At 36.0% G+C, this 24,363-nt stretch overlaps 1 protein-coding gene and 1 pseudogene across 1 annotated transcript; both read right to left on the bottom strand.

Moving 5' to 3' along the window:
- Positions 1-689: 689 nt before the first annotated feature.
- LOC111157913 (olfactory receptor 6C74-like) lies at positions 690-1,629 on the bottom strand. The gene is given in 2 exon segments (XM_022519639.1): positions 690-827; positions 829-1,629. Coding segments are annotated over 2 exon segments (939 nt in total).
- An 18,592-nt stretch (positions 1,630-20,221) lies between these two features.
- LOC111157764 lies at positions 20,222-21,165 on the bottom strand (annotated as a pseudogene).
- Positions 21,166-24,363: the final 3,198 nt, after the last annotated feature.

Below are 24,363 nucleotides of genomic sequence, written 5' to 3'. Positions count from 1 at the left end.
ATATATGTAGACTCCCTCCTGCTTATATTTTATTCAGCTCCTTAAGATAGCATTATTCAAACATATTTTCTTCTAAATAACTAGTTCCTACAGAACACACTTTAGCAAAACAATCATATATTTAATAGACAATTTCAAAGATGAGCACTACCACTGATGGCTAATCTCTGTTAAAATTTTATTATAATTACTTTAAACATAATTATTGCCAACAAATTGTATTTTAAAAATATAAATGAATATAATGTTTTATTATAAATTAATGAGTAATTTCTGTAAATAAACTCACTGTGTTTAAGAAAATAAACCTGATCACAAATAAAGATAGTAATAACCTTTGAATTGTGTGTTACAATAAGTATAATTCAAATTAAACACTATTTTGTAGTCTTGAGTAAGTAGCAATTATAGACAAAAGAGACAGATTGAAAAATGTGGCTCGATTTCTTTCCTATATCTAGAGGAAAAGGAAGTGAGATGAGAAAAAAAGATATATCTCATGAAGAATATAGGAATGTGAACATTAAAAGCAAAGGCTTTTGTGAATAAAACTTGAAAGAGATTAAGATGAGTATCATAGGGATAAAGGGAAAAAACAGGAAACTATGTACTGAAAGCTACTATTGAATACACTGGTATTATATGAGACTACTTTGTTCATTTCCAGTATGTATTATGCAACAGGAAACTCATTTGTTTGAAAAATAAACAATTTTGTGTACTCTATTCATGAAGGCTTTCTTCACCTGCTGGTTCTTCAAAGTGTAAATGAAAGGATTCAAAAGTGGAGCCATGGAAGTATTGAGCACTGCAATTCCCTTGGAAAAAAGATGTTCTTTGTTTGACTGATGGTTTAACATACATGAAGATGCAGCTGCCATAAGAAAGGGATATCACAATCATGTGAGAAGAACATGTTGAAAAAGCTTTTTTCTTCTGCTTACTTGAAGGGATTTTTAGAATTTTTAAGGCAATATAGGTATATGATAGTAACACCATTATTAATGTGACTACAAGTGTCACCAAAGCAGAGATGTATCCCATTGTTTCCAAGAGCTGTGTATCTGAACAGGAGATCTGCATGAGGGGAGTTGTATCACAGTAGAAATGAGCAACAATTTTAGAGGCACAGAAGTCAAGATTTAGGCCTAGAAGGAGAGGTGGAAAGATGACCAAAAAACCAGCAAACCAACAACAGAAGACAAGTTGAATACAGACCTTACTGTTCATGATGGTTGTGTAATGCAGGGGCTTACAGATGGCAACATAGCGGTCATAGGACATAGCAGCCAGCAAGTAAAATTCAGATGCACCAAGAAGGAAGGCAAAAAACACTTGAGTTGCACAACAATTAAAGGAAATGGTTTTGTCTCCAGTTGCCATAGTAACCAATAATTTAGGGATGCATGTAGTAGTATAGGGAATTTCTAGGAAGGAAAAATTCCGAAGGAAAAAATACATGGGGATCTTGAGGTGAGTATCCACCAGGGTGAGTGTGATGATGGTCAGATTGCCAGTGATGCTCAGCAAGTAGGTGTGAAGCAGAAAGACAAATAACACAACATTCAACTGTGGGTCATCAGTCAAACCTGCCAGGATAAACACTATTGCTTGTGTGCAGCTTTCCATTACTGACCTTTACTTTTGCAGGTCTAAATAGAAAAGAAAGGAAGAAAGAAATTGATGATCCCAATGGAAAAATAACAGTGATTTAAGTGTTTAAAGTTAGTAAAGTGATATTTCAGATAGAATACAATGCTCATTCATGTTTTGAAAATGGATATGCCAGGAAGAACTATAGTTTGCATTTCCAGAGCAGCTGTACAGAGAATTTCATCCTTAATTCAGTTCTACCAGAGAATAACCTATGTGATTATAGCAATTGTTGAGCATTTTTATATAAGAGGAAATATCACAGGGAAATTAGAGTACGTTTTAAAACATGGAAAAATGCTTCTTCTCTCTTGATTTTATGCAAGAGTTGAGATAGATCCCATTTCCTATTCAATTAAGAGATTTTCATTCTAGAACCAAAATGATTATTGTCATTAAAAGTACATCAGAAAATGTTTTCATAAAATATACAACACTTGATCCTGTCAAAAACAAGGTTACTATAGCTTTACCATTTTACTCAACTAATGAAATTCAAGTGACTGATTCTTCTGTCATTTCTTTCATGGCTAATGAGATACAATTTCAGAGAAAATTAATATGAAATATCATGAATGGTTTTATTTTCTATCCTTCTTAGTATTTCCATCCCATCAATCTCTGTTATCATCCCTTTCTTCCCATGTTGTACTCTCAAACAAAATCAGTAGGAACAGTCTGGTAATATTGGTGTGTGTAATTTAAAAAAAAAAGTGCAGTTTTCCTCTAAAAGTAATGATTCTGAAAAATGAAAAAAATATATATAAATGACAGTAGTGGATATATAAGTAGATAGAAATATATAAATAGGGTTTCAGGAAATTGCATAAGCAGGGAGAAAGATAAAGATAAAGCTTATGGAAACCTAGAGATGCTATGGTTTTAAGAAATAGCATAGTGAAGGGTGCCTGAATCAGATAAGTGGCAGGCTCTTGATTTTGGCTCAGGTCATGATCTCAGGATCCCAGATTAAGTCCCACTCCATGCTCAGCATGGAGTCTGCTTCTCTCCCTCTCCCTCTGCCCTTCCCCCTGCTCTCTGTCTTTTTCTTTCTCTCAAATAAATAATAAAGCTTTAAAAAAAGAGAGAATAGTGAGTTTATGGGGAAAAATTAAAAGAAGTAAATGAGTAAAAATTAAAAGAAAATTATAACAAAAATTAGTGTAATCTTAAAATTAATAATATGTAAATTAGTATTAGTAAATAAAAATTACAAGAAAATGTTTACCATAAAATTTCTTTCCATCTGCTTCTATGCTTTACACTTACCATTTTATTCTTTATCTAAAATACAGACTGAAAAGCTGAACAACTTGAGGTCAGCATGGCCTAAAAGAGATGAAGAGTATTTGGTAAGTTTCAAACACAGCAAATCACAAAAGAGTGATGACAAAATTTTAGAAGACATGTATTTCCCTATCATAAGGATATTCAAATATTTGGCTAACAAGTAATTAAATAAATATTAACTACAGATAACTATGGTTATTGCAACACATGGCATATATTAAGTGAGACAATCAGATTGTTCTGGTTTGCACACCTATCAAATTGGAGATCAGGATTAAGTTTGAAAGAGGATTTTTTCCTAAGTTGTCCTCTGAAAAGTACAATCTGTACCAACAATTATAGGGCAACTTATAGCGCTTTTTTTTTAAATTAATGAGTCTAAGGAAGATTTCTTTTTTCAGTATCTTAATATCAAACATGTAAAATAATTAAGGTCTAGTAATGGGACCCAGATAGAAAATATTTTCTGGTTTGAAAATTTTGATATAATTATTTCCAATCTCTAAAACATACATTATTATTTCAAAGACATATAAATAAAAATAACCATACAAGTACAAACAAAATTTGTTTCCAGTTATACCTGGAGGCATTTATAGGAGAATTCTCAGATTAAAAAATAAATCTGTTGTCAGTCATGTTAATAACTGAGTGGATAGAAGTAAGGACTGTTGTTTTTCCTCCGCAGTCCTTTTACGTTCACATAATTGTAAAGTGATGAATTATAAATTTTTCTTCATTTACACAAATTACTCCAATGGCAACAACTGTAGGGATGCTTATATCTAAATCACCTTAAGCACAGTTTTATTATATAAGGTTATTTTTTTGTCCAACTTCAACAGATACACACACCAACAATCCCCCCAACATGCATTGTACAAAAGTTAACAAGATCACATTACATAACTGTTAGAAATCAGACGTAGGTTAGATATTGTGAAAATTAATGAAATTTTTAAAAAGTAATGTTTTTTAATACTTAATTTTCATTATATTCTGTCTTTTTCCATGATTTTTCTTAAGTCACAGTTTAAAGGTTAGAAAAAGTAGGGTTAATACCATAATGGTAAAAATAGGAGAAAATGTGTTAAAACATATCTAATGGAAATATGGCCTTTAAACTTTAGACATACCAATTCTTTTCACCATTTGAGTCATAAGTCAGTCTGCCAAAAACACTTAAAAATTAAACACTTTTTTTGGAAACTATTAAACAGACTTATTCAGACGAAGTATCTCTGGTTTAATATTTAACTTTTTTATCATCAGGCTGAACAAACCACACTGGCATTCCATTCCTCTCTGAAGGAGTCTCCCTTCATCCCACAATCTATGATTATTTTTCTTTTCTATTCATAACTACTTTGTAAATGGCTTTAGGGCTTTTTTTCTAGATTTGTAGACTAGTATATTAAATTTCCCCATTACTATAATTTACTTATTTATATATTGAATGCTTTTCTTAGTATTATTCGCAGTGCCATATAAAATTCATGAACACTTGATCCCATTGAGTATTTATGCTTTCTGGGCCCTACAGGAAAATATCTAAAGATTATGACGAGTTCCCATGAGATATGAGATCCAAGAACACCATTCCCAAGGGTTACAAATTTATACATTATACATGAGTTCTCCCTGGGCACTAAATACTTAAAAAAATAAATTATATATATCTTTTCAAAGCTACTTTTAACTATGTCTCCAAAGCTTTCAGTATAGATGTCCCTAATCTGAGCTTGCCCTTCCACACAGATGTGTTTTGATATCCCAAATACATAGATAAAAAATTGGAAGTTTTAAAAGCAAAGATTATTTTAGTTGGTAATAACCGGTGACAGTATTAACTGGAGAATTTATCAGCCAGTCATAGAAAAAAACTGTACCTGAAATAGCTAAAATTTTATGTCCTATATGTTATTTTGTTTCTATTCTAAATTTAGTCTTTCCTCCAAAAATCTTTGCAAAATGATCTAGTAGATCTTAAACTTATATTTCATAACACCCATTCTTCACTTCCTCAGTATTAATGGAATATTTATCTATGTCTATAGCTAGACTTCCTTGCAACTTGTTGTGACCATGTAACTAAATTATGAGCAAAGGTTATAAGTGAAGATATGCAATTTCCATGGATTATCATTTGATGAAAGAGGTTTGCTCATTTCCTCTTTACCCCCCTCTCACTGTTGTGATACCAGCACATGGGAAGGCAAGCCATTTAGAGCCATGAATATGAGCAACCATACTAGGAATACACTGGCTGTTCAACAAGAGGGAGTACACCCAGGTTCCTGACACCATTGCATTAACTTACAAACAAGTGACTTCGTGGAGGAGTTTCAACATACCAGACTGAACATTTAAATAAGATAAAAGTAAAGCTATTATTGATTAAAGTGCTACAATATTTATCTTTATTATATTCTACCAAATCAATGGTATATTTTTTAAGATTTTATTTATTTATTTGACAAAGAGAGAGAGAGATCACAAGTACGCAGAGAGGCAGACAGAGAGAGAGGGGGAAGCACAGAGTCCAATGTGGAGCTCAATCCCAGGACCCTGGGATCACGACTTGAGCCAAAGGCAGAGGCTTTAACTCACTGAGCCACCCAGGCACCCCCAAATCTATGGTATTAATCAAAGCCTGATATTTTACCTTGAGTCTAACAGGTTGGCCAAACATCATTTCACAGATACTGAACAGAGGGGTCCTATTGGGTCAGTGACAGAAAGCTTTATTATTTATTATATAGCAGGAAGCAGGTGCTTCATATTCTTATCAGTTCCCTTTCTCTGCAGAGAAGGGCACTAATGGGTATTGTGTTACACAGTGCACCTACATCTAAAGCTGAGGAATCCCTAAATTAGTAAATTCTCAGTCTTTTAAAGAGGAAAACCTTCCCAAATTTGCCCTACTAGAAGGCAATATCTTTTTTTAAAATTATTATATTCAGTTAGCAGTCAAAACCACAGGGAGACACTACCTTACACCAGTTAGAATGGCAAAAATTAACAAGACAGGAAACAACAAATGTTGTCAAGGATGTGGAGAAAGGGGAACCCTCTTACACTGGTTGGTTGCAATGGAAGCTGGTACAGCTACTCTGGAAAATAGTATGGAGATTCCTCAAAAAGTTAAAAACTAGAGCTACCCTATGTCCGAGCAGTTGCACTACTAGGTATTTATCCCAAAGATACAGATGTAGTGAAAATAAGGAGCATATGCACCTGAATGTTCATAGCAGCAGTGCCCACAATAGCCTAAATGTGGTAGGAGACCAGATACACTTCAAGAGACGAATGGATAAAGAAGATACATTCATATATACAATGGAGTATTACTCAGCCATCAGAAAGGATGAATACCCATCATTTACACTGACATGGGTGGAACTGGTGGAGATTATGCTAAGTGAAAGAAGACAAGCAGAGAAAGACAATTATCACATGGTTTCACTCATATGTACATAAGGGATGTCATGAAGGACATTAGGGGAAGAGAGGGAAACTGAATGGGAAGGTAGTATTTTTAATACACTTCTAAGGGGAAAAAAATCTACCAAATCTGTTGCAAAAGATTCCTGAATAGAGAGTCCAGAGCAAAAGCTACCACAACATGTAGAAATGTTTCAGAATTTCCATCCACAAAATCCATCCCTCATTTCTAAACCAACTCAGCTTCTGCTGCAAATTCACCTAAGTATGTTCCTCTGTTGTCCTCTCTAATTAATCTGCAGGTCTCTTTTATCACTCCCAAGATGCCAGTCACAAGGTTCTCCAAAGGGATGCAAGCCAGTGACTAGCCCTCACACAAGTATAAACCCAAGAGTGCCTAAGGTCTCCTAGAAAGAGTTTACAATTTTGGAGGTTGGCAGCCAAGTTAAAAATCCATCATTCATATTACAGGTTAGTAATGCTTCTGACATAGCTTTCAGCTGGCTTTCAGGGCTCCCAATTCAATAACTTGTTTTTGGAGGGACTGCTTAAGTATATTTAATCCAATCTGTCCTATTTGTTCAAGCCATCAGCCATGTGACATTAGTCTGCTCCACTATATGACTTAAAATAGGAGTGAGGAAGACATTCGGAAGTGTTTTGCCTGACTAAAATAAAAAACACAAGGAAGAACACATATTGGTGAGGATGTGGAGAAAAAGGAACCCTTGTACACTGTTGGTGGGAATGCAAATCAGAACAGCCACTGTGGAAAACACTATGGAGATTCCTCAAAAAAATAAAAAATACAACCACCATATGACCCAGCAATTCCACTACTGGGTACTTACCCAAACAATTTTAAAGCGTTAATTTGGAAGGATATTGTACCCCTATGTTTACTGCAGCACTTTTTACAAAGAGCCAAATTATGGAAGCAACACAACCCAAGTATCCATTGATAGATTGTCATGGCCAGCACGACAAATCGACCAGGAAAACGTGAGGGCTAAGAGAACGGTGAAAAGAAATTAAGAGACAAAGAGATGGGGGCAGGAGGGACACTGAAGATGATGTCCAACAGTGCCAATTTTATTCCACATCTTACAATCATTTATAAGGTAGACCAGAATAGGAGGAGTAATACATCAGTACCTAGTCAGATGACCGCAAGTTTCTATAACAAGTTTACATTGACTACAAGCAAACCTCGTGATGTCAGGTAGTTTCGGCTAAAGCCATTAGCAAGACAATCAACCAAGGAGTGGGTTATGGGAGGTACAGAACAACAAGGACCAACTAAGAATTCATGACCCTGACCACATTGTTCCCTTCTGTAGGGGGAGTGTGTGGGAAGTTACATAGGCGAGTGCATGACACATAGCACAGACCCTTTTCTCAGTGTACTCAACTTTCCCATCCTTAACCTTGTCAAGATGTCCGGACTTTGAAGGAGGCACAAGTCAGGGCCTGGTTTGATCCTTGACTCCAACCATGCTATGGCCTCCAACGATAGATGAATTGATAAAGAAGATACAATAATTATCTATCTTTCTAGTATCTATCATCTATCTATATATCCATCATCTATTTTCAATTGTATATACATGTACAATTGGATATTACTCAGCCATAAAAATGAATGAAATCTTGTCATTTGCAACAAGGATAGATCTAGTGGATATAATGCTAAGTGAAATAAGTCATTCAGAGAAAGACAAATAACATATGATTTCTCTTACATGTGGAATTTAAGCAACAAACAAAGAAAAAGAGACAAACCAAAAAGTAGACTCTTAAATATAGAGAACAAGCAGATGGTTATCAGAGGGTAGGTGAGTGGAGGAATGGGTGAAATAGGTGAAGGGAATTAAGAGTACACCTATCGTGATGAACAATGAAAAATGTATACAATTTCTTTTGATGGCTGCATAGTATTCCATTGTGTATATATACCACCTCTTCTTTATCCATTCATCTGTTGATGGACACCTAGGTTCTTTCCATAGTTTGGCTATTGTAGACATTGCTGCTATAAACATTCGGGTGCACGTACCCCTTCGGATCACTACGTTTGTATCTTTAGGGTAAATACCCAGCAGTGCAATTGCTGGGTCATAGGGTAGTTCTATTTTCAACATTTTGAGGAAGGTCCATGCTCTTTTCCAGAGTGGTTGCACCAGCTTGCATTCCCACCAACAGTGTAGGAGGGTTCCCCTTCCTCCGCATCCTCGCCAGCATCTGTCATTCCCTGACTTGTTAATTTTAGCCATTCTGACTGCTGTGAGGTGATATCTCACCTCACCTGGTTTTGATTTGTATTTCCCTGATGCCGAGTGATATGGAGCATTTTTTCATGTGTCTGTTGGCCATCTGGATGTCTTCTTTGCAGAAATATCTGTTCATGTCTTCTGCCATTTGCGACGACGTGGATGGAACTAGAGGGTATCATGCTTAGCAAAATAAGTCAATCAGAGAAAGACAACTATCATATGATCTCCCTGAAATGAGGAAGTGGAGATGCAACATGAGGGGGTTAAGGGGGTAGGAGAAGAATAAATGAAACAAGATGGGATTGGGAGGAAGACAAACTATAAGTGACTCTTAATCTCACAAAACAAATTGAGGGTTGCTGGAGGGAGGGGGGTTGGGGGAGGGGGGTGGGGTTATGGACATTGGGGAGGGTATGTGCTATGGTGAGTGCTGTGAAGTGTGTAAACCTGGCGATTCACAGACCTGTACCCCTGGGGATCAAAATACATTATATGTTTATTAAAAATAAATAAATGAATAAACAAATTTTAAAAAATGTATACAATTGTTGAATATCTATATGGTACACTTAAAATGAATATTGCACTGTCTGTTAATTTTACCGGAATTAAAATAAATTTTGAAAAGAAGTATTTTGCCTGTGGGTGAAGGTAGGTGTGTGGGGTGACTAGGAGGTGCTGGAGTGGTTCCCTATTATCTCTGTTATCTTCATCTGATGGAGGATGGCTTACCTAAAAGTCAAGCAAATTTAAAATTCTTGCACTGAAGTATTTGTCTTTCGGAAAAAGGCTCCAGAGACAGTTCTTAGTGGCAAAGAGCATTAATAGTCTTCTGGGGTCTAAAGTGTCCTCTTCCCTGATAACGGGTTTTCTCTCTCTCTCTCTCTCTCCACTTCCATAAAATCTGAGTAGTCCATTCCACACCTATAATTTCATCCGGTTTCCAGTCATACCCTTCTCACACTCAGACCCCTCATCTAGAGGAGTCAGGGGATGAGAGACAAGGACAATTTTATAAAACTTACCAAGAATTAAGCTTGAATCTATGTGGCCATGTTACCATCTGGAATTTGTACCAACTAAACAGATTTGAGTTTTTGTTAAAGCAATAATAAAACAATGTATTGGGTGATATTATTAAATACGATAGGTCTGTGTCACAACCGAGACCCTGAGCTTAGAAAAATACCAGTACTTTAAAGAGGCTGCCAGTAAACCTGCCCAGTCTTGCCCAGTGCAGGACATTATCTTAATTCCAGTTAGGAAAAAAACAAAACAAAAAAACTGCCTTCTACCCTTGAAGAATAAATGATCTTTATCTCCATTGCTGAATGATATAAAAACAGTTGTAAAAGTAATGTAGAGCAAGAGCTAATACAAGATATGTAGAAAGTCCGTGGAAAATTGGCACTCAACAGTCATGACTGCACAGCTGGTTGCATGAAATACACTCTTAAGGAGGATTTTTTTTTTTTAATTAGCTATCTGAACTTGAAATGTTTGAAAACAGTAAGAAGATAAGATATCAGGAATCCTTGGAATCAAGTATTGATGAGTTACTTAGATTATCACTTAGAAAGAAGCTTCTATTGGGGCACCTGGGTGGCACAGTCAATTAAATATGTGCCTTTGGCTCAGGTCATGATCCTGGGGTCTGGGATTGAGCCTTGCTTTGGGCTCCCTGCTCAGCTGGGAGCCTGCTTCTCCCTCTCCCTCTTTCCCTCCCCCTGCTTATGCTCACTTTCTCTCTTTCTCTCAAATAAATAAGTAAAATCTTAAAAAAAAAAAAAAAAGAAAGAAGCTTGCTTCAAAGGATAACCTTTTTCAAAGTAAATAGAGATGATACAGAACAATATGATAAGCATGTGAAATATATTCACTATCATGAATATCTATGGTGGCTATAACTAATAATGTTTTATGGCATATTTGAAAGTTGCCAAGAGAATATATCTTAAAAGATCTCAGCACAAGAAAAAAAAATGTAACCATGTATGGTGACAGATTGTAACTAGGCTTATTGTGGAGATGATTTTGCAGTGTATATAAATATTGAATCATCATGTTTTACACCTGAAACCAAAACAGTGTTATATGTCAACACTACAACTGAAAAAAAAAAAAAAAAAGATCAGAACCTCCTTTGTTTTCAGTAACAACTGACATAAGGCTATAAGAGATAAGAAATTTCTTGAGGGTAGTCATGGGAACTCCATGGTTTGCTGAGTATAAATCAAGCTAAGAATTTAAAGCCACAAACTTGTCATTTTCTTTCTCTATATAGTTAGATACAACCTTCCTGCCTTGTAGCACGATAGTGAATATATGTCACATGCTTATTGGCTAACATTCAAACCTCAAAAAAGAAAACTTAAATACCAAAAAGTATTGTAGTAATTGTTCTAGTCCGTTTGGACTACTATAACAAAATATCAGAAGACTCTGTGTCCTACATAAAAAGAAATGTATTTCACACAGTTGTGGAGCATGGAAAACCATGTTCAGAGTGTCAGTGTGGTCAGATAAGGGCCTTCTTCCAGTTTTCTGTTTTCTCATTGTATGCTTACATGGTAGAAGGAGGGGGACAGAATTCTCTGGGGTCCTGCATAAGAGCACTAATCCTGTTAGTGGTTTCACACCCATGATCTAACTACCTCCCAAAGGCCCTATCCCCTAATACCATCACCTTTGGAAGTTAGAATTTCAAAATATGGATTTTGGGGTACCTGTTAAGACCATAGCAATAATTCACCAACTTACATTGACAAAGGCCTGGGGAATATATGCGACAATAGATTCTAAGGGTGATATACCAGAGAGAAAGTAAATATAACTCCATGTCAGGGTGAATTTATTGATATATTTTTAATGATTGTGGGGTTTGCTTTTGTTTCTGTTTTGGCTCTAAATTAGGCTTTTACTTCCAGAAAGCTAGTTTACCAGCACATCATAGATCTGGGTGAGGTCTGAGTAGTGATTGTGGTTTTGTTTGTTTGTTTCTTTGTTTTTTAATTTTATTTTTTATAAACATATAATATATTTTTATCCCCAGGGTTACAGGTCTGTGAATCGCCAGGTTTACACACTTCACAGCACTCACCATAGCAAATACCCTCCCCAATGTCCATAATCCCACCCCCCCTCTCCCAAACCCCCTCCCCCCATCAACCCTCAGTTTGTTTTGTGAGATTAAGAGTCACTTATGGTTTGTCTCCCTCCTATTCCCATCTTGTTTCATTTACTCTTCTCCTACACCCTTAACCCCTCATGTTGCATCTCCTCTCCCTCATATCAGGGAGATCATATGATAGTTGTCTTTCTCCGATTGACTTATTTCGCTAAGCATGATACCCTCTAGTTCCATCCATGTCACCGCAAATGGCAAGATTTCATTTCTTTTGATGGCTGCATAGTATTCCATTGTGTATATATACCACTTCTTCTTTATCCATTCGTCTGTTGATGGACATCTAGGTTCTTTCCATAGTTTGGCTATTGTAGACATTGCTGCTATAAACATTCGGGTGCACGTGCCCCTTCGGATCACTACGTTTGTATCTTTAGGGTAAATACCCAGCAGTGCAATTGCTGGGTCATAGGGTAGTTCTATTTTCAACATTTTGAGGAACCTCCATGCTGTTTTCCAGAGTGGTTGCACCAGCTTGCATTCCCACCAACAGTGTAGGAGGGTTCCCCTTTCACCGCATCCTCGCCAGCATCTCTCATTTCCTGACTTGTTAATTTTAGCCATTCTGACTGGTGTGAGGTGATATCTCATTGTGGTTTTGATTTGTATTTCCCTGATGCCGAGTGATATGGAGCACTTTTTCATGTGTCTGTTGGCCATCTGGATGTCTTTTTTGCAGGAATGTCTGTTCATGTCTTCTGCCCATTTCTTGATTGGATTATTTCTTCTTTGGGTGTTGAGTTTGCTAAGTTCTTTATAGATTTTGGACACTAGCCCTTTATCTGATATGTCGTTTGCAAATATCTTCTCCCATTCTGTGAGTTGTCTTTTGGTTTTGTTAACTGTTTCCTTTGCTGTGCAAAAGCTTTTGATCTTGATAAAATCCCAATAGTTCATTTTTGCCCTTGCTTCCCTTGCCTTTGGCGATGTTCCTAGGAAGATGTTGCTGCGGCTGAGGTCGAAGAGGTTGCTGCCTGTGTTCTCCTCAAGGATTTTGATGGATTCCTTTCTCACATTGAGGTCCTTCATCCATTTTGAGTCTATTTTTGTGTGTGGTGTAAGGAAATGATCCAATTTCATTTTTCTGGATGTGGCTGTCCAATTTTCCCAACACCATTTGTTGAAGAGGCTGTCTTTTTTCCATTGGACATTCTTTCCTGCTTTGTTGAAGATTAGTTGACCATAGAGTTGAGGGTCTATTTCTGGGCTCTCTATTCTGTTCCATTGATCTATGGGTCTGTTTTTCTGCCAGTACCATGCTGTCTTGATGATGACAGCTTTGTAATAGAGCTTGAAGTCCGGAATTGTGATGCCACCAACTTTGGCTTTCTTTTTCAATATTCCTTTGGCTATTCGAGGTCTTTTCTGGTTCCATATAAATTTTAGGATTATTTGTTCCATTTCTTTGAAAAAAATGGATGGTACTTTGATAGGAATTGCATTAAATGTGTAGATTGCTTTAGGTAGCATAGACATTTTCACAATATTTATTCTTCCAATCCAGGAGCATGGAACATTTTTCCATTTCTTTGTGTCTTCCTCAATTTCTTTCATGAGTACTTTATAGTTTTCTGTGTATAGATTCTTAGCCTCTTTGGTTAGGTTTATTCCTAGGTATCTTCTAGTTTTGGGTGCAATTGTAAATGGGATGGACTCCTTAATTTCTCTTTCTTCTGTCTTGTTGTTGGTGTAGAGAAATGCAACTGATTTCTGGGCATTGATTTTATATCCTGACACTTTACTGAATTCCTGTACAAGTTCTAGCAGTTTTGGAGTGGAGTCTTTTGGGTTTTCCACATATAGTATCATATCATTTGCGAAGAGTGATAGTTTGACTTCTTCTTTGCCGATATGGAAGCCTTTAATTTCCTTTTGTTGTCTGATTGCTGAGGCTAGGACTTCTAGTACTATGTTGAGTAGCAGTGGTGATAAGACATCCCTGCCGTGTTCCTGACCTTAGCGGAAAAGCTTTCAGTTTTTCTCCATTGAGAATGATATTTGCGGTGGGTTTTTCATAGATGGCTTTGATAATATTGAGGTATGTGCCCTCTATCCCTACACTTTGAAGAGTTTTGATCAGGAAGGGATGCTGTACTTTGTCAAATGCTTTTTCAGCATCTATGGAGAGTATCATATGGTTCTTGTTCTTTCTTTTATTAATGTGTTGTATCATATTGATTGATTTGTGGATGTTGAACCAACCTTGCAGCCCTGGAATAAATCCCACTTGGTCGTGGTGAATAATCCTTTTAGTGTACTGTTGAATCCTATTGGCTAGTATTTTGGTGAGAATTTTTGCATCTGTGTTCATCAAGGATATTGGTCTGTAGTTCTCTTTTATGATGGGTTCCTTGTCTGGTTTTGGGATCAAGGTGATGCTGGCCTCATAAAATGAGTTTGGAAGTGTTCCTTCCATTTCTATTTTTTGGAACAGTTTCAGGAGAATAGGAATTAGTTCTTCTTTAAATGTTTGGTAGAATTCCCCCGGGAAGCCATCTGGCCCTGGGCTTTTGTTTGTTTGGAGATTTTTGATGACTGTTTCAATCTTCTTACTGGTTATGGGTCTGTTCAGGCTTTCTATTTCTTCCTGGTTCAGTTGTGGTAGTTTATATGTCTCTAGGAATGCATCCATTTCTTCCAGATTGTCAACTTTGTTGGTGTAGAGTTGCTCATAGTATGTTCTTATAATTGTCTGTATTTCTTTGGTGTTCGTTGTGATCTCTCTTCTTTCATTCATGATTTTATTTATTTGGGTCCTTTCTCTTTTCTTTTTGATAAGTCTGGCCAGGGGTTTATTGATCTTATTAATTCTTTCAAAGAACCAGCTCCTAGTTTCGTTGATGTGTTCTATTGTTTTTTTGGTTTCTATTTCATTGATTTCTGCTCTGATCTTTATGATTTCTCCTGCTGGGTTTAGGCTTTCTTTATTGTTCTCTCTCCAGCTCTTTTAGGTGTAGGGTTAGGTTGTGTACCTGAGACCTTTCTTGTTTCTTGAGAAAGGCTTGTATCGCTATATATTTTCCTCTCAGGACTGTCTTTGTTGTGTCCCACAGATTCTGAACCATTGTGTTTTCATTATCATTTGTTTCCGTGAATTGTTTCAATTCTTCTTTAATTTCCTGGTTGACCCATTCATTCTTTAGAAGGATGCTGTTTAGTCTCCATGTATTTGGGTTCTTTCCAAATTTCCTCTTGTGATTGAGTTCTAGCTTCAGAGCATTGTGGTCTGAAAATATGCAGGGAATGATCCCAACCTTTTGATACTGGTTGAGACCTGATTTAGGACCCAGGATGTGATCTATTCTGGAGAATGTTCCATGTGCACTAGAGAAGAATGTGTATTCTGTTGCTTTGGGATGAAATGTTCTGAATATATCTGTGATGTCCATCTGGTCCAGTGTGTCATTCAAGGCCTTTATTTCCTTGTTGATCTTTTGCTTGGATGATCTGTCCATTTCAGTGAGGGGAGTGTTAAAATCCCCTACTATTATTGTATTATTGTCGATGTGTTTCTTTGATTTTGTTATTAATTGGTTTATATAGTTGGCTGCTCCCACCTTAGGGGCATAGATATTTAAAATTGTTAGATCTTCTTGTTGGGCAGATCCTTTGAGTATGATATAGCGTCCTTCCTCATCTCTTATTATAGTCTTTGGCTTAAAATCTAATTGATCTGATATAAGGATTGCCACTCCTGCTTTCTTCTGCTGTCCATTAGCATGGTAAGTTGTTTTTCACCCCCTCACTTTAAAACTGGAGGTGTCTTCGGGTCTAAAATGCGTTTCTTGTAGGCAACATATAGATGGTTTTGTTTTTTTTATCCATTCTGATACCCTGTGTCTTTTGATTGGGGCATTTATCCCATTAACATTCAGGGTAACTATTGAGATATATGAATTTCGTGCCATTGTATTGCCTGTAAGGGGACTGTTATTGTATATTGTCTCTGTTCCTTTCTGATCTACTATGTTTAGGGTCTCTCTTTGCTTAGAGGACCCCTTTCAATATTTCCTGTAGAGCTGGTTTGGTGTTTGCAAATTCTTTCAGTTTTTGTTTGTCCTGGAAGCTTTTAATCTCTCCTTCTATTTTCAGTGATAGCCAGCTGGATAGAGTATTCTTGGCTGCATGTTTTTCTCGTTTAGTGCTCTGAATATAGCATGCCAGCTCTTTCTGGCCTGCCAGGTCTCTGTGGATAAGTCTGCTGCCAATCTAATATTTTTACCATTGTACGTTACAGACTTCTTTTCCCGGGCTGCTTTCAGGATCTTCTCTTTGTCACTAAGACTTGTTAATTTTACTATTAGGTGACGGGGTGTGCACCTATTCTTATTGATTTTGAGGGGGGTTCTCTGCACCTCCTGGATTTTGATGCTTGTTCCCTTTGCCATATTGGGGAAATTTTCTCCAATAATTCTCTCCAATATACCTTCTGCTCCCCTCTCTCTTTCCTCTTCTTCTGGAATCCCAATTATTCTAATGTTGTTTCGTCTTATGGTGTCACTTATCTCTTGAATTCTCCCCTCATGGTCCAGTAGCTGTTTGTCCCTCTTTTGCTCAGCTTCTTTATTCTCTGTCATTTGGTCTTCTATATCGCTAATTCTTTCTTCTGCCTCACTTATCCTAGCAGTGAGAGCTTCCATTTTTGATTGCACCTCATTAATAGCTTTTTTGATTTCAACTTGGTTAGATTTTAGTTCTTTTATTTCTCCAGAAAGGGCTTTTATATCTCCCGAGAGGGTTTCTCTAATATCTTCCATGCCTTTTTTGAGCCTGGCTAGAACCTTGAGAATCGTCATTCTGAACTCTAGATCTGACATATTACCAATGTCTGTATTGATTAGGTCCCTAGCCTTCAGTACTGCCTCTTGTTCTTTTTTTTGTGGTGAATTTTTCCACCTTGTCATTTTGTCCAGATAAGAGTATATGAAGGAGCAAGTAAAATACTAAAAGGGTGGCAACAATCCCAGGAAAATATGCTTTAGCCAAATCAGAAGAGATCCCAAATAGTGAGGGGGGAGAAAGGGGATAAAAAGAGGTTCAGAAAGAAAAAAAAAAAGAAAGAAAAAAAGAAACAATTAAAAAAAGAAAGCCAAAAAAAAAAAAATATAAAAAAGAAATATATATATATATATATATATATATATATATTAGATAAATTAGTTAAAAAACGTTAAAAAAGAAAAGGGTAAAAGTTAAAAAAATTTAGCAGAAGAAGGAAAAAAAATTGAAAAAGAAAAAAAATTAAATTAACTGCAAGGCAAAAGAATCATGGGGAGAAAGCCATGAGTTCCATGCTTTGCTTTCTCCACCTCTGGAATTTCGCTGCTCTCCTTGGTATTGAAACTGCACTTCTTGGTAGGTGAACTTGGTCCTGGCTGAATTTCTTATTGATTCTGGGGGAGGGGACTGTTGTAGTGATTCTCAAGTGTCTTTGCCCCAGGCGGAGTTGCACCGCTCTTACCCGGCCGGTCTGAGTAATCAGCTCGGGTTTGCTTTCGGGAGCTTTTGTTCCCTGAGCGCTTTCCGTAAAGTTCCGGAGGGCGGGAATGAAGATGGCAGCCTCCCAGTCTCCGGCCCGGAGGAGCCGAGAGCCCAGGGCCCCACTCCTCAGTGCGCCCTCAGAGAACAGCGCCCAATTACTCCCGTCACCCTGGCCTCAGGCCGCGCTCCGAGCTGACCGAGCCTGCGACCGGGTCAAGGTAACCCCGAGCTTAGAGCTTACTCCTCGGCTCTGTCTCTGTAGCCGGCTTCCCTGTTCTAATACCTATAAGCTCTGCGACACTCAGACACCCCCGATCCTTCTGTGACCCTGCGGGACCTGAGGCCACGCTGACTCTGCGTGGGCTTCACCCCGGTTAAGCCTCTGGAGCAATGTCCCTCAGCGGAACAGACTTTTAAAAGTCCTGATTTTGTGCTCCATTGCTCTGCCGCTTGCCGGGAGCCGGCCCCTCCCCCTGTGGTCTATCTTCCCGTCGCTTTAGATTCACTTCTCTGCCAGTCCTACCTTTCAGAAAGTGGTTGATTTTCTGTTTCTAGAGTTGCTGTTCTTCTTCTCTTCGATCTCCCGTTGGATTTGTAGGTGTTTGCAATCTTTAGATAAGCTATCTAGCTGATCTCCCGCTACCTGAAGTAGTCTCAGCCTGCTACTTCCCCGCCATCTTGACTCCTCCTCCAGTGATTGTGGTTTTAATGGAAGTTTTCAAGCCTCTGATGATGGCTATAATTTTTTGTTCAATTAGGTAACTACTTGAATTTGTGAATGACTTATCCTGATTAAAGCTGAAATATTAGAAAAATAAGTCCAAGATGTAGAATTACAGCAATATGGAACATTATTTAATGCACAGGAGGGTATTAACAACATTGAAAGGTTTTGTAATTGCTGGTCTGAAGTGAAAGTGGGAGATAATTTCATTACAGTGAGCTTCCTCATTTCACTGGAAATGATGGGACTATGGGAAGGCAGAGGTCATGTAATAGCAATTAGCTGACATTGGCAAGATGGGTACGGTTAGTTATTAGTTGGTAGAATTAGACTGAATATCAAAATTGTGTGATATGCATTAGTTTGAAAAATACATCATGCTGCTCCTAAGGCTAAAATAAATAGAGAATCCATTAAGTTCCTATTTGACCTACATAATTGAAAGAACTCTAGTTTGGGTGAAAGGAAGAATGATATAGCCATTGAATGGTGTTAGACTCCTTATCCAAATAAAGACTTTAGTCTTTATTCATAGAGCCAGAACCCATTAAGGAAGTTATCCTTGAGGAAGAGTCATGCATTGATATTAGTATCTTAATCACCTTCCAATTTTCCTGAAAGAATATAAATTCATTTGTCAGGAAAACTGTCCACTGAAGAGGGTAAAATCTGGAACTTTCTGGGATTGTTTCACCTCATCTCTGAGCTAATCTTAATTATTATGATAATAAAATGCCAGGGTGCACACTTATTAGAATGGAGAATAATGAGGGTGGAGAAAGTTTTATTGATAAGTGGCAGTTATGTGTTAGTCTCATTTACAGTCATTCTATTGCATGTGAAAAATCATCCTGATATATTGTTAAAAGAGATATACTCAGGACCAAGTAGAAAACCATGGAGTTCACCCTCATAAACAAATAACAAATCAAAGCATCTTTCCCTGGAAAAACTGTAGTACTTGATACTACCATCAAATAAATACTTTAAAAAATGATGCAGAAATGGTAATCCATTCCACATACCCATTTAATTAAAATATTTGCCTACCTTATCCCAGATGAATTTTAGAGGGTAACAGTAGATTCATATGCTGAATTAGATTATAACACGAAATGCAATGTGTTTTAAGTTATGGACCACTTATTGGTTTAAATCAAAACAATATTGGCACTAAATATTGAGTTATTGAATTTTAGATTTTTTTTTGATTAATAGAACATAACAGGTAGATTGCATCACCTTGAAATAGTAAAACAGATAAGAAATCAGACCTTCATCCTTACTTTAGGGCCATCCCTAGCCTTTTGCTATTATTTAGACATTGGACAAGCAAACCCAAATCTGCAGTACAAGCCCACAGGCTGTTTTTGTACAGTCTTCCATCTAAGAATGGTTTTTACATTTGAATGTTCAGAAGAGGAAAGAGGAGAAGGTTGAGGGAGTAGGGAGGATAGGAGAATGGAGGAAGCATATAAGGGTATGTTAAGATATATTTTTTAAAAATGTATCAGGGACTCAGAACTTCTCAGGCAAAATTTTTTAAATATGCATTAAGAGAAATATATGATTTTATTTTACAAATAGACATATTCCAATTTTCTCTTCTATATGATAACAAATACCCATCAATCGTATATGCTTTCATGAAGATATTTCTCTACCACTCTGTTCCAAAATACATGATATTTTATTTATTTTTTAATTTAAATTCAATTAGCCAATATATAGTACATCATCAGTTTCTGATGTAGTGTTTAACGATTGCATATAACACCCAGTGCTCATATCATGTGCCATTCTTAATGCATGGTATTTTAACAGTATGTGAAAAAGTAAACAGTTTTCAAAAGAGAGTTGTAGCAAGCAAAAGAAATTTAGAAATTGATTGTTTGAAATTATTGCCATAGTTATTGCTACTGAAGATTATATAAGCTCAATAATTATGAAGATTTCTCATCCACCCATTTGGAAAACTTAGAATTATTATAATCTCTATTAAAATATTCCAAGTAAAAATTTCTGTGCACTTTAAAAATGCTTATATAAAAATAAAAGTTTAGGCAGCAGATTAACATTAGAGCAGACAGAATTGCAGTAATTCAATATCAAAAACAAATTCAAATAGAACAGAAGAATAATTACTGTGACTCCCTTCTTTTGATGTGATCAGCATGCAGTGTGAAGCATCTCAATCTTTTTGATCATGTGCTTAAAAGCATCTTGCACTTGTTTGTTTCTCAGTGTATAAGTGAAGGGATTCAACATGGGGGCAACAGAAGTACTGAGCAGGGCTATCCCTTTATTTAAAGATAGTCTGTCCTTTGCAGAGGGTTTCACATACATGAAAATGCAGCTGCCATATGAAATGGACACAACTACCATGTGAGAAGAACATGTAGAAAAGGCTTTCTTCCTCTGTTGAGAAGAAGGTATCTTCAGTATAGTCCTGATGATGTTTGTGTAGGAGAGAATCACTAATATCAGTGTACCAGGAGGGTCAAAATGGCTGAGAGAAATGCCATTAAATCTATTACATCTGTGTCTGTGCACAAGAGCTGTAATATAGGAGAAAAATCGCAGAAGAAATGATCTATAGCGTTGTCTGCACAGAAATCTAGCTGAAGACCCACAAGGAGTGGTGGAACAATTACTATAAAACCAGCCAACCATGAAGCAAAGACCAACAAGTTGCAGACTCTGTCACTCATGATGGTGGTGTAATGCAGGGGTTTGCAGATGGCCATATAGTGGTCATAAGACATGGCAGCCAGAAGAAAAAATTCAATTGTAAATTCAAAAAATTCAATAGTAAAAAAACAGCTGTGTTGCACAACTATTGTAAGAAATGGACTTATCACCTGTTGCCATACTGGCAAGAAATCTGGGGATGCAGACAGTTGTGAATGAAATTTCTAAAAATAAGAAACTTCAGAGGAAGAAATACATGGGTGTCTTTAGATGAGAGTCCAGTAGGGTGAGGGTGATTATGGTTAGATTCCCACTGACACTCAACATGAAGGGAAAAGGAGAAGAAAAATTACCACTTGTAATTGTGGATTATCAGTCAGTCCAAGAAGAATAAAGGTTGTTACTGTGCTGTGGTTTTTCATTGCTGACTTCCAAAAAAATAATAATTTTAAAAAGTAAGAAAAAATGAGAAATAAAGGGTATAGTCTTGCATGAGATACCTATTAGCTTGAGATTGTCCATACATGTGTTGTTCCTGCCACCCAACCTCCTTCAGTGTTATGCTAGTCAGCAGTAACAGCCTCTAAAAACTTGCTTGTATAATTTGTACTCAAAATTTCACTAACCGAGTGCAACTCTAGGAGTGTCATTTCTCAAGTGTCATAAATTCAGGCATTCCAAAAGGATAATATATGGCATATAAAAATAGAAACAAAGAAAAATCCAGAAAAATTGTCATAATGTTTTAACTTGTGTCTTCTGTAGTTGCAATTTTTCCCCAATCTACTTAGTTCAGATTAAGTTATTTTACACCATCAGGTAACTCATTCCTCTTTGCTAAACTTATCTCTTTCTCAGTTTATTACTCCTTATGATAGTATTCTGTAAGTTAGATTTCAGCTGAGGACTCCTTGCCTTTTAAAAATCAAAAACTTGACCTAAATACCTGAGTGGGGATTCAGTATTTTCACCAAACTTCCATAAATCCTTCAAGATTGAAATCTTCATGACCACTTTAGGTCTGCTTTCCCCTTTTTCCTGAAGACTTGGGTGTACTTTTGTCTCACCCACCCTGGTTATTCTTGTTTCTCTGATATGGACCCAAGTAGATAGGAAGTATATCCTCATGCATGATGACTGTGTTGTTTATGTAGCATTCTTTATTTACTTTTGCAGTAACAGAGGAGGGTTCTAGAAAACAAGCCATTTAAAAAAGATGTTATCTACTCATGCCTGGCAGTTTGTTTTAGTGTCATTGCTCTGCATGGCTCCCCCTATTGCCATGGTATCCTCTTTTCTCTTACTCATGTCCTTCTTCTCTTCTCTTATTCACTTGTTTTGTGGTTAGCACCTTAAAATTCAGAATTTTAATAGCCTTTTCAATGTTTTTACTTTCCATCTTTTTCATACCATGCCTACATCCTCATGTTTATCATCTCAAAAGTGTATTACCAAATTTTTCTAAAGCATGACCATATTTTCCTTAAGAAGAATGTCATGTCATATATAGTTTTAAACCTATTTTATGCATTTTAAAGCTATTACATTTCACACAGTCCAGTTCAGGTGTTAAAAAATATAGAGATATTTCCAATGGTTATAAATAATTACAATAGGACTAAGATTTTTTTCCTCTTTTACTTCATTCCTTTCTTACATTTTTCCAATGTATCATTTATCTAAAAATGTCTACATTCTGGCTATTTAAGCATAATTTATACTCAGTGATTAAATTTTTGAAATCCAAGTTTGGTCTACTTTCCTTTTCTAAGGTCGGTCTATTTTTTAAGGTCAAAAGCATGAGAAAATGTCAGTCAACAAAGGATAAATTATATAGGGTACCAAATTATAAAGTTAGAAATGAATTCATATATGCATACTCCCAAGCTAAATTTAAATTACAAAACTGCAAAAAAAAAAAAAAACCTAAAAAATATTGAAACTACTTGACATCATTATCTTCTTTTAACTCCAAATAAAATACTTGGTGAATGGCAATAAAATAGTCACTGTTTCTGACCATTTTTATAAGCCCAGGGACTTCTGTAACTACTTCTGCAATTTATCAGTAAGGGAGAGGAGATTCCTTTGAAATTTCTCAAGTTTAGTACTAATTCATTTTTCCAATGTCATATTTTACAATATTCACAATGATCCTGTATACCAAAAACATATGTAATTATAATTATCTGAGGAAAACAACATATTCATTTAATAAAATACATTTCTGAGATTCTTTTGAATGTTATGAAGGATATCTATTCAAAGCTTGATTCCAACGAAATGAAGGTTCAAAGATTGCTTATTAGGACAAGTCAACTGAGTTGTAAAAAAAAAAAAGAAAATAGTTCTAACTTCATGGCATTTATTTCAATGGCTTACAAATGAATCAACTTTTTTGTCCAGGTTCATGCAATTAATATGACTAAAATTTTTTAAAAAATTCCCCAAACTTACTGTATTTAGTAGCAATTTCATTCCCAACTGTCTGCTTTTGATTTGAGCCCCAGAACACAGGAAATTTCTGAATGTTGCATATCCATCATATTTTTATATTACTTTAAACTACTTTTAACTTGCATTCTTATCCAAAATACATTAACCCCAACATCTCACACTCAACTGTGTGAGCTCATAGATTTTATCAGGACAAGAAATTTATCTAATTTCATTTCTTCTTTAAAGAGCCATATCTCCAATTTATATTAAATTTGGAGGACATTTCTGTATTACATATAAAATAAATGTATTTCTTTAAAAAAAAACTTAGAATAGAGTGGTAAAAAAAGATTTCAGTCTCATTGTTTACTTTGAGATGTTTCTGGCCTACATGAGAAGCACAATTGCTTCTTTTGTAGTTTTAGGATTTAATCATTTTTGTGTACTCTGCCATTGATCTCAAGAGGATTAAATGACAATACAATTTTTAAAAGATAGAAACATATCCCAAGATACCGTTGTACAACTATGTCAAAAATACATGGATTATTTATTAAGTATAATCTATAAACTCATATGTAAAAACAAGATAAAATCTTCTTTTGAGGCAGCTATATGTTGTAAGCCATAAGGAGTTTTTCGAACTTACATCTTACATATCCATAACAAATATACATTCCACACAAGAAAAAATGAAACTCTACAATTCATATTGTGAAAAGACTTTAAGGGGATTATTACCAAAAGTTTCAATCCTGACTCAATAACGGGCTTATATTATACTTACCTAAGTTAAATCGTGCAAGGCCATCTGAGTGGCAGTTTTAAAGACTTAATTAGTTTTAAGATTTGGAAGCCAAGATATTTCATCATTGACAAAGGAAATATTAAGTGTGTGATATTACCATGGCAGGATCAAAATCATAGAGATCTAGATTGAAGGGAAATGAGTTTCTCAAGACAGATAATAGGAGTCTAATGTTTACACCTGCTATCAAAGTGTCTACATCCAATCAGCAGGAAATTTGGTTGATTCTACACAAAATTTTATTTCAATTCATTTTACCTATTTTTATCTCTATTGCTAAATACTTAAACTAATACTGTCTTTTATAACAGATAAACTTTAAAATTACTGGAATTTTACATATTAGATATTTAAAGATATTTCAATGAACTAA

This window comes from Enhydra lutris, unplaced genomic scaffold, assembly GCF_002288905.1.
Source record: "Enhydra lutris kenyoni isolate GAN:26980312 unplaced genomic scaffold, ASM228890v2 scaffoldscaffold56, whole genome shotgun sequence".
Lineage (NCBI taxonomy): Eukaryota > Metazoa > Chordata > Mammalia > Carnivora > Mustelidae > Enhydra > Enhydra lutris.
Note: the sequence above shows the minus strand (reverse complement) of the source record. Positions and strands in the feature narration are given on the sequence as shown.